Consider the following 15,898-nt stretch of genomic DNA (forward strand, 5'->3'; position numbering starts at 1 on the left):
AACACTAACCCATCAAAAATAATATCATCGACTTGCATAGCATTTGATAGCAAGTAGAAATTGATATATGATCTCGTAAATAATTGTATAAGGTTGATTTGTTTCGTTACTGTGTATGTGTGTGTGCGTGATTATTATTATTATTATTATTATTATTATTATTATTATTATTATTATTATGATTATTATTATTATTATGATTATTATTATTATTATTATTATTATTATTATTATTATTATTATTATTATCATTATTATTATTATTTCTTTTCGCATTTTTTGTAATATATGACATGAAGGCCGATAGATTCTGATAGCTAATATATATACAAATATATACACCGGGATGATGTATTGTGTATGTACGACGGAATGTTAAGTACTATATATAAAGATTTTCGTTTTTTTTGTTATTTTATACATTTTGCTTTCATTTTTAATGTGCTTTGAATATATATATATCATTGCTCCTCTCTAACATATTGGATATACAAACGATTTTATGTGCTATATAATCTTCAAGTCGATAACGTATTCTGTCGTAATATATACATACATAAATATACACTTACATACACACTCACACAAACACAGTGTTGAACACAAGACGTAGATTGTATAATTTATTGGGGGTATTTTTCCGGGGTCTGATTCGGTCCGGACCTCCAGATGGACAAACACTGGGACAATATAACAAGCAGGATGACCACGCTATCAATGAAACGTCAGACAAAGGTGTCTAACGCGTCCGTCATCTACTATCGCTTGACCTGTTGCCTTGTCCTGGCCACCGTTAGATTACGCTAGAGCGTATACTCTTCTGCTTCCAAAAATCTCTGGCCTGGCAGTGCTACCGGGGAGCTTTCCCTGTTCGCGATAAACTTTGCAGGCACGGAAGTGCCGTCTGCCGATCATCTTCGAGATTCGCAAAGAACGACGGGACGGTCCAGCATGCATTCCTCCAGTGTCTGAGTATTGATGGCCTGTGGATTTATGTTGAACATTTGCTGTTGCATGCGGGATGGATCCGTCTGTCAACTGAATCCAGCATGAACATCGCCCCTCCGGCTTCCTTAAACCAGGAAGGAATTACTGTTTTTTATATACCTAGTGGCCATGACGAAAGATGGATGGTGGACGAGACTGAAGGGGCTCAAGACAAACACTTTTCTCTTTAGTCAATCCCTGATGAACTGCTTCAAGTATTACTTGAAAAGGAAAATAAGGGTAGAGTGGGAATTGTTGTCTTCTAGCCAGTTTGCTGAAAGGTGGATGAAAGTCGCGAGAATGATGCTAGTGAATGGGCCTGCCCTGAGCATACGCCTGCAGTAGGAGAAAAGGAAAGGAAAAGAAGGCACCTGCCCCCAAAGTCAGACTACTGGGGTTTTTTATGGGGTTGTTCCCTGAGCAGCCCTCGAACGTCTCTTCCCTATTGTTTACACACAGAACACTCACAACACACTCACAACACACTCACACACACACACACACACACACACACACACACACACACATTCTTTCTTTTGTCTTGTACTGTTCATAATGATTTTCTTAATGTGAACCATTGTGGTTAATAAAGAAATCATTATTATTGTTGCTGTTGTTTTACTTATCAGAACGCTCGGTCTTCTTTGCTCTGGTAGATTCTGAGAGGTTTCATAGGGTCTCTTCCCGCACATCATCATCATCATTTCCTATACGCACAGCAGATTAGAATGGTTGGAAAAAAAACCCTCTTGAAATCGTACTACAACAAAATATAGATGCCAAGAACCTTCCTAAAGTATCCTAGCTGTACCTAGTAACTCTCTGGAGCTGATGATAATAATGCTGCTACTGCCGCTACTGCTGCGGATGATGATGATGATGAGGAGGAGGAGGTTGATGATGACGTGGATGATGACGACGACCATAATGATGATGATGATGATGATGATCATCATCATCATCATCATCGTCATCGTCATTAACAACATCATCATCATCACTATTATTTTATTATTAATTCGTTTATTTGCCAGAAAGTGGTGGGCCATGAAGGCAATATTTGAAAGACAAAGTTCATGTGTAAAGTACTTGGATCTTGAAAAAACCTTCATTAACTTTACAGATATCAACATCTTAATCATCCTGTTGAACCACACACACACACTTAAACATCAACGCTTTCAATAAATTCAACAACTTTCACGCCTATTATGTTTTCACCTTATTTTCTCCTAATCTAAACGATCCCTTTTCTAACTCCAATTTCCTCTACCTCTGCCTCTACTGTTTGTCCAGCTGCGACAGAGATTTTCAATCATACTACATCTTACATCCTTATTATTCGACGTGTATAACTCTCCCCGCTTTATCCAAATCGCACTAATTCGGGGTCGCCAAGTCACCCAAGCACCTTCCCAACTGCATGGATATGCCTCCCCTTTTCCAAAACATCGTCGTATCTCACCGCCATAAATTCTTCTAACACATCTAATCGAATTCAACTCACCCTCTCTCCCCTTATGCCGACCACTTCTCTCCTTTTACCCACTTCCTTCCTCTTTCAAGCGTTACTGTAACATATGCCACTTACAAGTCAGTATCAACCTCCGCACCCGCTTTTCTCGGATCCTCCTCTTATTCCCGGCCCCGTTCTCACACTTGTCCTTTCCTCAACAACCACCACACATTCCATATTTCATCATTCCTTCCCCTGCTTTGTACATCGGTCATCCATCCTACCATTTAGTTGACCGATTCATGCAATATTTTCGTGACATCCTGGTCAATAATCAGAGCTCTATCTCTCTCCCTATTTCCACTCAGATCACCACTCAAACACGACATTTAACAATGGCTTGGCGTGGCGTTACACAGTGTGTCCACTAAGCCTTCGCTTCGGAGAGAGCAGCGTTGTATTTTTAATTTACTCACACGCAATTCAGCCTCATTTCAACACACACGCAATTCAGCCTCAATTCAGACACACACGCACGCACGCACATGCCAACATAGCACTAATGTCATAAAACATGGCAATATTCGTGTCAACTGCATAAATACACTCGCATTACGTTATGACAGGCTTATTCCTGCATCCGCATGCATAAAAACAAAACCCATACATATAACAAATATACTCAGTAAGTCGCACGCACAGATGACTTAGAAAGACATATGCACACCAAAAGCACTTCTCCTTAACACACACACACACACACACACGCAAACATACACACACACACGCACACAAACACACACACACACAAACACAAACACACTCAAACACATACACGCAAACACACACGCACATGTGCACACACCAACTAGCCCACAGACTTACGTCTGACCGTACATTCACTCTCCTCCCAAAACACTCCATTTAGTCTAAACTTTATTTCTCATCGAGGTGTGAATTAGTGGGTAGCGTATTCGACTGACGATCAAAGGGCCATGAGTTCGACCCCTGGCGGTGCGCGGCGTCCTTGAGCAAAACATTTTACTTCACGTTGATCTAGTTTACACCGCTGGGACCTGAATTTTAAAGGGCCATCCTTGTTACATTCTGTGTCACGCTGATTCTTCCTGAGAAATACGTTAATGATATACAAGACTCTGGAGTATTCAGCCACTTGCACTTTAACTTCAGGAGGTGGCTGTTCCTTTGATCGGATCAACTGGAAATTTTGTCGCCATGACCGACAGAGCGCCAGTTAATGCTGGTCACATAGCAGTCAAACATGTAAACCAATACCAGGTGCCTTTTCGGTTTCTCTTCTTTCGTTTTCTTTGCACTTCGTTTCCCAGTTTCGCCTGTATTTTCCCGCTTCCATTTTGCATTATGCGGAGAACATTGTTCGAAAAGCTGTAACCATTAAACGTTTTCCCTTCTCTCAAGCGTCAAAGTAATAACACTGACTGTGAACCAATCCCGTCTGTGTTTTTGTTCAGCACTTTTCTTATATTTGTCATATATTTGTGTGTGTTTGTGTGTGTGTGTGTCAGTACATATATTTAGGTACGTGTCTGCATTTTTGTATACTTATGACAAATCGCGCATCAAATTCCTTTCCTCTACTTGAAAGGCAACATAAACATTCGATAATTAGAGATCGACAAAAATAGCTACCAAACTGAAATATGTTCAGGTTCGATATCACGGACTGTATCTAGGTGTGTGCGTATTGCAGCACGCACACACACATACACAAATACGTGTTTACACACTGTCACACACATCCTTTTAAAGTCATCTCTCCAATATATGTCACCTTGAGACGGATGACTAATTCAGAAAGCCAAAATTGACAAATTCTTTTCTATTTGCCGACAATATTTTATAGCACCATGGTTAGCAGGCCATAATTATCTGTCAAGTCTCTGTTGTTTAATAGCCATTCCCAAGATTTTGTTGAGAGTACGTATTTGTGTATAATTTATATATACATACATACATACCATACACACACACACATATATATATATATGGTGTGTGGTGTGTGTGTATATATATATATATCGCTATATATATATATATATGTGTGTGTGTGTGTGTGTGTGGTGATATATATATATACGTGTGTGTGTATGTATATGTATGTATATATATATGTATATGTATATATATATATATATATATATATATATATATATATATATATATATATATATATATATATATCTCTATATATAAACGGCAGTTTGTCTGTGCGTGCTTCTGTGTGTCTGTTTTCTCGTACCCTCACCCTGACCACGGCTTTCAACCGATTCTGATGAAACTTGACACACACATAGCCCAATGTCATAATTCAAAACTAACGAAGCGAAAATTTTGAAAAGTTCCCCCAGTTCTGAAAAAAATTGATAAATTCGACATGGGTGTCGAGAATCATAAACATGAACCACAGACTGTCTAGGGGACGCAACTCGAGAATCTAAGCTTTTTTTATGCAACGCATTATCTATGGTAGTTTTCACAACTTGCAATCGATTTTCACCAAACTCATGGTGAAGCTTAATGTTACCCTAAGAAACTCAATTCTGACGTTAGTTTTCCATGCAATACCTTACCATCAGAAACAATCGATAAAATCATGCCATTTTGGGAAATCGCGTTCAAATTCAAGATGACATATTTTCGACAATATCTTTCACAAATTGGCAGGAATCTTTTTTTTTTCACAACGAGCTTCATGTCTGCTCCAAGGAGCTATAGCCCTTTTTATCCAATAGGATACATTATTGGAAAAAATCGGTTAATTAATCATATGTGGCACACATAGCAAACAAATTTGTGTATTAAACACAAACCAGACTGTCTAGGGGACGCAACTTGACCTTTTAGCTATCGATAATTCGATCCAACCAATTCCTACCAGGAAGAATTACATTCGAGACTTTACCCCCAACACCGCCACTTCTGCTAATAGCTGCTGCAGCCGCAAGTTATTCGAATACTTTTTGGGTTTAAAACTTTCTTTATAACTACCACCCCAAACGTTTTACCTTCAATTTTGACGTACCCTAACGGTCCTCGGACGCTACTTGCAAACTCTTGGTTTATTATAAACCACTTTTGTCGTGTGCATCAAAAAACTTTTCCTTTCGTTTGTTCAGTTTGATCACTTTGACTTTTTCGTTGTTGTCACTCACATTGCTGCCAGCTTTTTGGCCGTTTTTGTACATTTTTATACATTTTCGGATACTTACCCCACGAGCTCCTTTTTATTACACCTTTACCAAACACATTGCTATCCACCAAAATACTTACCCCACGGTTCCTTTTTATTACACCTTTGCCAAACACATTGCTATCCACCAAAATGCCACCCAAGAAGAGAAGGACCCTCCTCAGCCCTCGGACGGCCAAGGCATCGGCTGCTAGGGCTAGAAGGGCACGCGAGACCCACGAGGAAACCGCCTTGCGCCTCTCGCAAACAGCTTCCCGTTATGCCGCTGCTCAGGCATCTGAAACTACTAGCGACCGTTCTACCCGACTTGCAAGGGTCGCAGCGTACAGATCTTCCCTCCGCTCGAGGTTGACGAAAGAGCAACAGTCCAGCCAAAACATGCGGGCTTCTTACTGTGCTTCCATCCGCAGAGCTCGCGAGAACCCCGAACAAAGGGCCATTCGGAATGCGGCTAACGCCACTAGCACTGCCAGGACACGATCTGTCGAAACCTCACAGCAGAGGAGAACTCGCCAAGCTGCTAACAGCCGCAAAAACACAGCCAGGGCTCGATCTGCCGAAACTCCACACCAACGGACTATTCGGACATCCAGACATGCCATTAACACTGCTTCTGCTAGGGCTTCAGAGGGTGCTGAGGCGAGAGCTGAAAGGCTTTCAAGGGATGCCACTGCTACTACCGCTGTCGCACGTGCATCTGAATCTGCGAGGCACGGTGCACTCGACTTGAGAGTATCAACAAACGTCGGGATATCATTCGTGGTGTACGTACCCCTGCCCCCGCTTTCTGGTTGTCACTAGCATTCAACTACGACCCCACAATTAACTTCTCCTTGCGTGACGACATCAAGATAGGGTCAATGACAATTGTATGCCAGTTTTGCAAAGCCAAGAAATGGCCCGGAGAGCCACCTGGTTTGTTTGTGCTGCTCTGGTGGCAAAGTGGACCTGCCACCCCTACGGGAACCACCTCAACCACTGAAGGATCTCGCGGCGGGTTTAACCCCCGATTCGTCACAATTCCTTGAAATAATTCGAAAGTACAACTGCTCATTCCAAATGACCTCTTTCGGGGCCAAAATTCCTCCCAGAGAAGGCTGGATGCCTACTTTCAAAGTGCAGGGACAGGTCTACCATCTTATTGGGTCACTTCTGCCAGACGAGATTCAGCAGTCTTCTTTCCTCCAAATATACTTCATTGCCGACTACAACCACCAGGTTGATGCACGCCTTGGAATAATACCGGGTACAAGCTATGTTCCCCGCAAAGACATTCTTCTCTCCGTCTCCAAACCATGCTTCATGATATCAACAGCTACGTCTGCAGCTTCAGATATGCCTTGGACGTGCTCCTTCTCCAAACTTCACCGTTGTCATTGATGCTGATAAACGACCCCACGGGGAGCACGAACGCCGTTTCAACGCCTGCGTGCAACGAAATTGCCGCAGTTATACACGGAGAGCAACACAACAGCCGTGACATAATCATCTCCTCCCGTGGTAACAACCTACACAGGATCAGCGAGACTCACAGATCTTATGACGCGCTTCATCCATTGCTTTTCCCTTATGGGGAAGACGGCTACCACTTCGGAATTCCTTTACGGCAGCCCTCCAATCAAACTACTGCGGCATCAAGACGGTTTCCTGCAGGGCGTTCTACTCATACCGGTTCATGGTCAGGGAGGGTGAGTTCAACTTATTGCCCGTTGTCGTCAGCTATTCAACAGTTCGCCGTCGACATGGCCGCAAAAATGGAATCGGAAAGGCTGCTATACATTAAACTTAATCAGACCAAACTTCGCTCCGACTCCTACATTCATCTCCCGTGACGGTTTGCAACAAGAAAATGACCCTCGCAACATCGGCAAGCCATGCATTCTACCCTCCACCTTCACGGGAGGACCGCGATATATGCGTGAAAGGACCCAAGACGCCTTGACCACGTGCGCATTTACGGCCGGCCGGACCTCTTTTATCACCTACACGCAACAATCCAGCTGCGACGAAATCACTCGCGAAATCCTCCCGGGTCATCTCACACCCATCGACACGACATCGTTGCTAGGGTTTTCCGTCTGAATTTGGGCAAAATGAAGGATTTGATAGTTAAGGGTCAGATTTTCGGGCATGTCAGGTGCCACATGTTTTCGGTCGAGTGGCAAAAGAGGGCTTGCCACATGCTCACATCTTAATTTGGCTCACTCATAAAATCGAGACTAATGACATTGACAAATTCATTTCCGCCGAGATTCCTGACCCCGATGAACCCCGGACTCTACGAAATTGTCCGCACTACCATGGTACACGGGCCCTGTGGACCAAATTACGCCAACACACCATGCTACAAAAACGGATTAGCCTGCTCAAAGGGATTCCCTAAACGGTTCACTTTGGAGACTCAAACAGGCGGCGATGGGTATCCGCTGTACAAACGAAGGAGTCCAGCCAATGGAGGCCGCACGATTACGGTTGGGCGACATCAAGTGGACAACAGCTACATTGTCCCCTACTGTCCTCTCCTGTCGAAGATATTCAAAGCCCACGTCAACGTTGAGTTCTGCAGCTCCATCAGGTCAATACAATATGTCTGCAAATATCAACAAGGCAGCGATGCTGCCATGTTCAGCATCCAGAGGACCACCAGTCGCGACGAAGTGTCCACTACTTGGCTGGCCGGTACCTCAGCAGCAACGAAGCGTTTTGGCGCATTTACGGCTTCCGCTCCATCAGAGGACACCCGGCTGTGGTGCAGCTTGCTGTACACTTGGAAAATGGACAGCGGATTTACTTCACAGAGCAAAGTGCTGTGCAGATAGCCACCAGCCCTAAAGACACAACGTTGACTGGTTTCTTCAAATTATGCCAACGTGATGACTTCGCTCGAACGCTTTTGTACCCACAGGTCCCATCGTACTTCGTGTGGTCTAAAAACACCTGGGTTCGACGGAAATCCGCAAAAACGTCGAAAGCTTCCCAGGCGTCAAGTTTGACTCCTGCCTGGGTCGAGTTTACAACATCCCGCCAAACCAGCAAGAATGCTTCTACCTCCGTCTCCTTCTACATGAGGTCACTGGTCCAACAGGTTTCGCCAATATACGTACCGTCAATGGGGTTCTGTGCGACACCTTCAGGGAAGCATGTATGAGACTTGGCCTTCTAGAGGATGACTCCCAGTGGGACGCCACGATGGCAGAGGGTGCTTTACTGCAAACGCATTCGGCCCTACGACTCTTTTCGCATCCTTCTTCAAAAATGTCAGCTTAGTCATCCACTAAGTCTCTGGATGAAATACAGGATGACATGTCGCACGACTTCTTACGTACGGCTCAGCAACACTGCCCTTCCGCCGAGATCACGTTCACCAACTTCATTTACAATTTTGCGCTCATTCAACTCGAAGACGCTGTCATCGATATGGGTGGGTCTGCTTTAACAGAGTACGGCCTTCCACCACCCACACGTGAACACGCCAATGTTATGTCTGCTGAATTGTTACGCGAAACTTCCTACTGCATTGAGGAACTGCACCAGTACGTCCAAGATAATGAACCACGGCTGCTTCCAGACCAGCGCATAGCCTACAACACCATCGTAGACTCTGTCAGACAGCAACGTGGGGGGGGTTTCTTCCTTGATGCACCCGGCGGCACAGGCAAACCTTCGTCACTAAACTAATTCTGGCAGAGGTCAGACGCAACACGGACATTGCCCTGGCTGTAGCTTCCTCTGGTATCGCGGCCACGTTGCTTCCGGGTGGCAGAACCGCCCACTCTGCCTTCAGACTCCCGCTCGATCTGGCAAAGTCCGAGTCACCTATCTGCAACATCGCCAAGAACTCAGAACAGGCCGACATTCTTCGCAGATGCAAACTCATCGTATGGGACGAGTGCACTATGGCACACAAAGGCGCCCTTGAGGCACTGGACAGGTCCCTGCAAGACATCAGAGACTCTACGGCCCCCATGGGAGGATTAACTTTACTTCTTTCAGGAGACTTCAGGCAGACTCTACCTGTTATTCCAAAAGGAACCCGTGCCGATGCCGTGCGCGCGTGCCTTAAGTCGTCAGCTCTTTGGGCACATGTGCGGCCCTTGCACCTCCAAACTAACATGCGCGCAGTTAAGTTAATGGTGACAGCGGATCCGCTGCATTCTCCAGGGACCTCTTATCGTCGCTCGGTGAAATAGGATGCTGTCTGATGCGGATGGCTACGTTCAATTGGACTCACTTTGCACCATTGTCGACACCCCTGCTAGCCTCCGGGACGCTGTCTTCCACGACCTACAAAACAATTTACGCGACCTAAAATGGCTGGCAGGCAGAGCTATTCTCGCACCAAAAATACAACCGTCAACTTCATCAATATCCAGCTACTTGAAGCTATTCCTGGTGATGTCCACGTCTACAAATCTATAGATAGGACAGCAGACCCGCCCAGCTTGCCGATTATCCTGTTGAATTCCTGAATTCACTTGAACCGCCAGGCGTGCCACCACACATCCTGAAGTTAAAAGTCGGTGCGCCATTATGCTCATCAGGAATTTGGTTCCACCTAAACAGTGCAACGGCACACGTTTGGTTGTGAAACATTTGGCACCACATTTAATAACGGCCACAATACTTACCGGTTGTGGGAAGGGAGAGGACGTCTTCATTCCACGGATGCACCTTCAACCGTCGGGCGCTGACCTACCAATCCACTTCAGGCGTTCTCAGTTTCCTGTTAAACTCTGCTTCGCAATGTCCATCAATAAATCCCAAGGCCAAACGCTACAAGTCGCTGGTTACATTTGGGCGAACAGTGCTTCGCCCACGGTCAACTCTACGTGGGCTGTTCACGCGTTGGGAGGCGCAATGATGTTTTCATGTTTTCGCCCAAACGGACAGCTAGGAACATCGTATATACAGAAGTATTCCAGTGAAGACAAGACATTGCAACGTCCACATGCACCTTCGTTCCCTGGAGGGAAAGGACTACATTGGGATTAGTCGTTGCCTACTAGGGGCTCTTACATACCCGGGCAACGCGGGCTATGCTGCTAGTATATATATAATATATATATATACTAAGCAATAAAGGTTTAGCAACGAATTGCCTTACACATACCGAATTTAGAAATAGCAGTCAAAGAGTTATAGCATTTCTTCTACTAAAAGGGAGATCTCCGTAAAAAATATATATATATATATATACATATATGTGTGTGTGTGTGTATTATGTATATAATTGTTTCTGATTAGTGATTGCCTACTTTCATTTCTAAGAAAGATTTGGTTAAAGGTCGTTTGCATTGTTATTCCTATAGAAAGCCATAACTGCCATCTGCTGTCCGATTGTCTTTTTTATTGATACAAGGATTTCCTTTTTAGAATCAGGACAATCGCTACAATTTTCCTGAAGAATGCGCAGAGGATATATCTAGCTACGTTTCTTTATTGAGTCTTACTGTGTATTTTAGAAATAAATTGTGCATGCTACGTTTGATGGTAATATATTTCGAAAAGTAGAATGTTTACGAATACAGCAGTATTGTTTTTTGTTGATTTATCAACACCACAATCACAGTTTCATATACATAGAGGGAAAAACAAATATGTAAACACAAAAAGAAATAAATTCATTTTCTGCTTTAACCTACTCAGGATAACTTTATTTTGATGTATTTTTTTTTATATGCGAAATAATATACTTAATATATAGTATGATGACGATCAAAACATCTAATTCCGTATTTTCTTGTTGCTTCTTTTTTTCTTTGTTCTTTCATTGTTATACTTTTGTCCTTCTTTTCACTAATTCTTGTTTTTTTTTTCTTCTTTTTTTTTTCTATTTTCAGGCTGGATCGAAAGATGCTATATCTGAAGTACAACTTCCTAAAGATGAAGTAATTGCCAATACCGCTACTCTAAGCAGAGAGAACAACTCCTATGACAGCTTAAACCACGTGTACAAGGATGCACGCCTGCATCGCCACCAACATACACATCGCTCTGGTGGGAGAGCAAGTGGACATCCCTTACCCGTTAGTGCTAGCTTTTCAAGCTATAAGAAGCTGTCTGAGGAGACTCCCTCCCCTAAGAGCACGTCCCCTACGTCTGGCTGTACTGTCAATGATTCCGTGTTTGATGACCGATCGCAGCGTCACGACTCCAGCACACCCATCAGTGGTGCAACAGAACCCGGCGGAAAGCTTCCAGTTAATGTCATAGAAAACTACTACTACTACCCAGGTAGTATACCAGGGTCCGATAGCAGTGCGCCCGAAGGCGGCGGTGTATATTTTGATGATGATAGTGCCGAAGATGAATTACAACATCCTCAGAGAGATCTGATATACGGTGAGGGACCCAGAATGAGAAACGAAAGTATCCAAGTAGGTGCGAGCAGTACTTTAGCTATGAAGGGTCCGAACCACCATTATGGCCGTGACCCCGATGATAGCGAGATTCACTGTAATAGCTATGGTGTGTACGAAGATCTTGATCAACCGCGACCGTACGACTGGGACGACGAAGACAATATGCGCCACGGCTACGCACAATCTGCTTCTGACACACCTGAAGTAAGCTATTGCTATGGTAGGGGTGTACGACAAAACGACAGATTCAGACACAGGCCTCAAACTATAGCCAGGTCACGCAGGAACGTGTACGAGTACCCTGACATGGATCACAGGGAATTGCCGCCACTTCCTCCGCCGCCACCACCGACTTTTATGCCACGGCTAGGAACGGTAGTGACGCCTTCGAAAAGTCACTACCACCATTATCATTATCCGTCGCGCCAATCGTTGGAAGATGACGGCGAGAGAACGCTGTACGTGCGCCGACATCCCCATCACACGCCCGAAAGTATCATGTTGCGAGGTCTGCCACCGACTCCGAGGAACCACTACGAATATCCCGGGGTCGATGTCGACTGTCGTGGGTTGACGCTACCGCCTCCACCACCGCCACCACCACCACCACCGCCGCCCCCAACTGGAAATTCGCGACAACAAAATAGTCGACGGCCATCGCTTATGAAGTTGCTTTGCCTTGTATCTTCCACGCCACCAAACAAAAATGTAACCGATTGACATGTCACTCTAAACCACCTCATGGCACCAAAGTACCCAATAATGGTCTGTTCTATATAGAATAACAAACAAAGTAATTGAATATATAACAAACAAAAAAAAAACGGCGACTAATTTAGAGCCTTGTTATATATACGAATAGGCTGCTATTTATAGCACCATAGAAAGAGGTTGGGATAGAGATTGAGAAGAAGGGAGCTGAGAAAGCGAAACAAGCGCCAGAAAGATAAGAGAAATTGTGTGAGTGTGCGTGCATGCCAGGAGAGGAAAGAGAAGTAGTAGAAGTTGAGATTATATGGATTAAAAAGAAGAAAAAAAAAGAGGGATGAAAGAAAGAGAGAGAGAGAGTGAGAGGAAGTGTTTGTGTTCATGTGTGAGTGTAAGAGAGAATGTGAGAGAGAGAAAAAAACAAGAGAGAGAAAGAGACGAGAAGCGAGATGCTCAATCTTAAGATATACAGTAAGTCACAAAAAAAAAATGGTGAATCCAGCTAATAATAGCCTTCTTATTGTCTTTTCAATTACAGCGTTGCAAAATAAAGAGCACCATCATCAACAACAACTACAACAATAACAAAAAATTCACTACAAATATTGCTATCACTATCACCACCTCCACCCTTCACGCTCGAACCAACACTAATACCTCGTTCAGTGACAACAACAATCAAGCATCATGTATACATACATATATGTGTATACACATACATATATATATACACGCATATATATATACATTTCCATATATATATATATATATACATATATATATACGTATATATGTATATATATATATATATATATATATATATATATATATATATATATATACATAGAAATATATATACATAGAAATATATATATATAGGTGTATATATATATATATATATTATATATATATATATACATATAATATATAATACATAGAAATATATATATATATAGGTGTATATATATATATCATATTATATACATAAATATATATATCTATAATATATATATATATATATATATACATAGATATATATACATAGACAAATTAAATATATAGTAGTATAGGTGTATATATATACATATATATATATACATAGAAATATATATATATATAGGTGTATATATATATATACATATATATATACATATAAATATATATATATATATAACGTGTATTATATATAATATATATATATGTACATATAAATATATATATATATATATATATATACGTGTATATATATTATATATATACATATAAATATATATATACGTGTATATATATATGTATATAGATATTAATATATGTATGTATATGTATATATGAACCAATGAAAGAGTTAATTTAAAACTATTTTATTAAACAAAATGTTTTACTTATCTACATCATTGCAGCATATATGAATCAATCAATCAATCAATCAATGACTCAATTTGCTTTTTAATCTAATTTATTAACTTAGTGATCAATGATTTTAATAACGTATTATATATATGTGTTTGTATGTGTATGTTTGTATGTACATATGAATATATATAGACATCTATACACAGTACACATATATATATATATGCATATATATATATATATATATATATATAATATTATATATATATATATATATATATATATATATATATATATATATACGTATATAATACGTGGAGTTAGAATGATAACATAGCACTTGGAGAAAACATTAACGTCACCCGCCTCGATGACCTTAGGGTAGAAATGTGTTTCATAATGGCTGAATTGTAATAAATTATATTTACGTAATAATTATTATAATTAGGGAACCATGATGATCCACACAAGGAACACACAGTAAGGGGAGAATAATTACTAATATAATTTAATTGTAACATTCATACATTTAACATTAAAAAAAAATCATTTTAGCAATAATAATTATATCATTAATCATGTCTGTCATATTCTGCTTTATACGTGCCCAAGGCTTATAGCGATGCGTTCATTTGTGTTGTGATAATACACCATCACAATAATACTATTGAAATATCAATTATTTTAGTAGTATTAGTAATAATAACAATCTGAAAAGAAAGCTATAATGAGTGTTAATAATGAAAGATTACGTTAATAACGGAATAAGTAAAGAGTTAAATAACAAAAATGAATATAAAATTTAATTAGTTAAATTAAGTAAAGAATATATAAGTATGAATTAAAATTGGATTGAGGGGATGTAATATTATATTGTAAGTGTTTAACAACGAAGGATGATGAACACACTAAAAAAAGCAAAAAGAATTTAAAATATTAGCTTCTTAAGAATAGTAAATGGTACAGCAACAGTAAATTAAATGAAGTGGAATCTTGACATATGCCTGGAAAGTTAGAATTCCAAATATAGACGGTTTCTTGTTAGGAGCATATGTTGCAGTCTTGTCGTGAGATCAACAAATTAGATATGTATAAAGTTTAACACATTTGGGGTAGAGAATGTTATGGGTAATTAATAGACTAAATTATTTTAAGGAATTATAGCAATAGCTTTTATTAATGGTCTAAGTCTTAGTAATATTTAATAGAGGAAGCATGATGACAGTTTTGATCTATCTATGTCCATAGATAGAATGAAAGAAAGACAGACAGATAGACAGACAGACAGATAGATAGATAGATAGACAGATAGATAGACAGACATATAGATAGATAGACAGACATATAGATAGATAGATAGATCATTGTATCGATCAGGATATCAGATGTTTTTCTTTTTATACACCGCTGGTCACAATGCGCTTTCTCACACTTTTTGACCCTTTAAATGATGGGCAAGCCAAAATTACTCCTTAACCGAACGTCAGTCCGTCGCAGATTTCCCAGTTATAGTTGAGTGGTGTGGAGCAACGTGAAATGAAATATTTCGGACAATAACATAACCACTAGGCCACACCCAGATATATTTATATTACCAGTTTAGTCAGAAACTGAAGGGTACTACCCTTGATCTCTCTTTGGCAAGGCCTCTGAAGTTGGTGGGGTACATGGAAAAGAAGAAATGCAAAGACTGATTGAAAAATTAAGAGTCTGCAACTCACTATGGAATGTTTTTTCAGATCGGAGATCTGCTCTGAATGCTTACAAAAGCGGCATAGGTACTCACACGAGGTACCCTAA

The 15,898-nt window shown here is 41.0% G+C and overlaps 1 protein-coding gene across 2 annotated transcripts in view; it reads left to right on the plus strand.

The window, feature by feature from the left end:
• The window catches only part of LOC115209330 (inactive histone-lysine N-methyltransferase 2E-like), a 519,705-nt gene extending 506,412 nt beyond the window's left edge, over positions 1–13,293 (plus strand). For both annotated transcript variants that reach the window (XM_036500943.1, XM_029777691.2), the window contains exon 5: positions 11,516–13,293. In XM_036500943.1, the coding sequence (XP_036356836.1) occupies positions 11,516–12,757 (1,242 nt within the window). In that variant the 3' untranslated portion in view covers positions 12,758–13,293. The remainder of the gene's footprint in view (positions 1–11,515) is intronic.
• The last annotated feature ends 2,605 nt before the right edge of the window (positions 13,294–15,898 follow it).

This window comes from Octopus sinensis, linkage group LG3 (assembly GCF_006345805.1).
Source record: "Octopus sinensis linkage group LG3, ASM634580v1, whole genome shotgun sequence".
Taxonomy (NCBI): domain Eukaryota; kingdom Metazoa; phylum Mollusca; class Cephalopoda; order Octopoda; family Octopodidae; genus Octopus; species Octopus sinensis.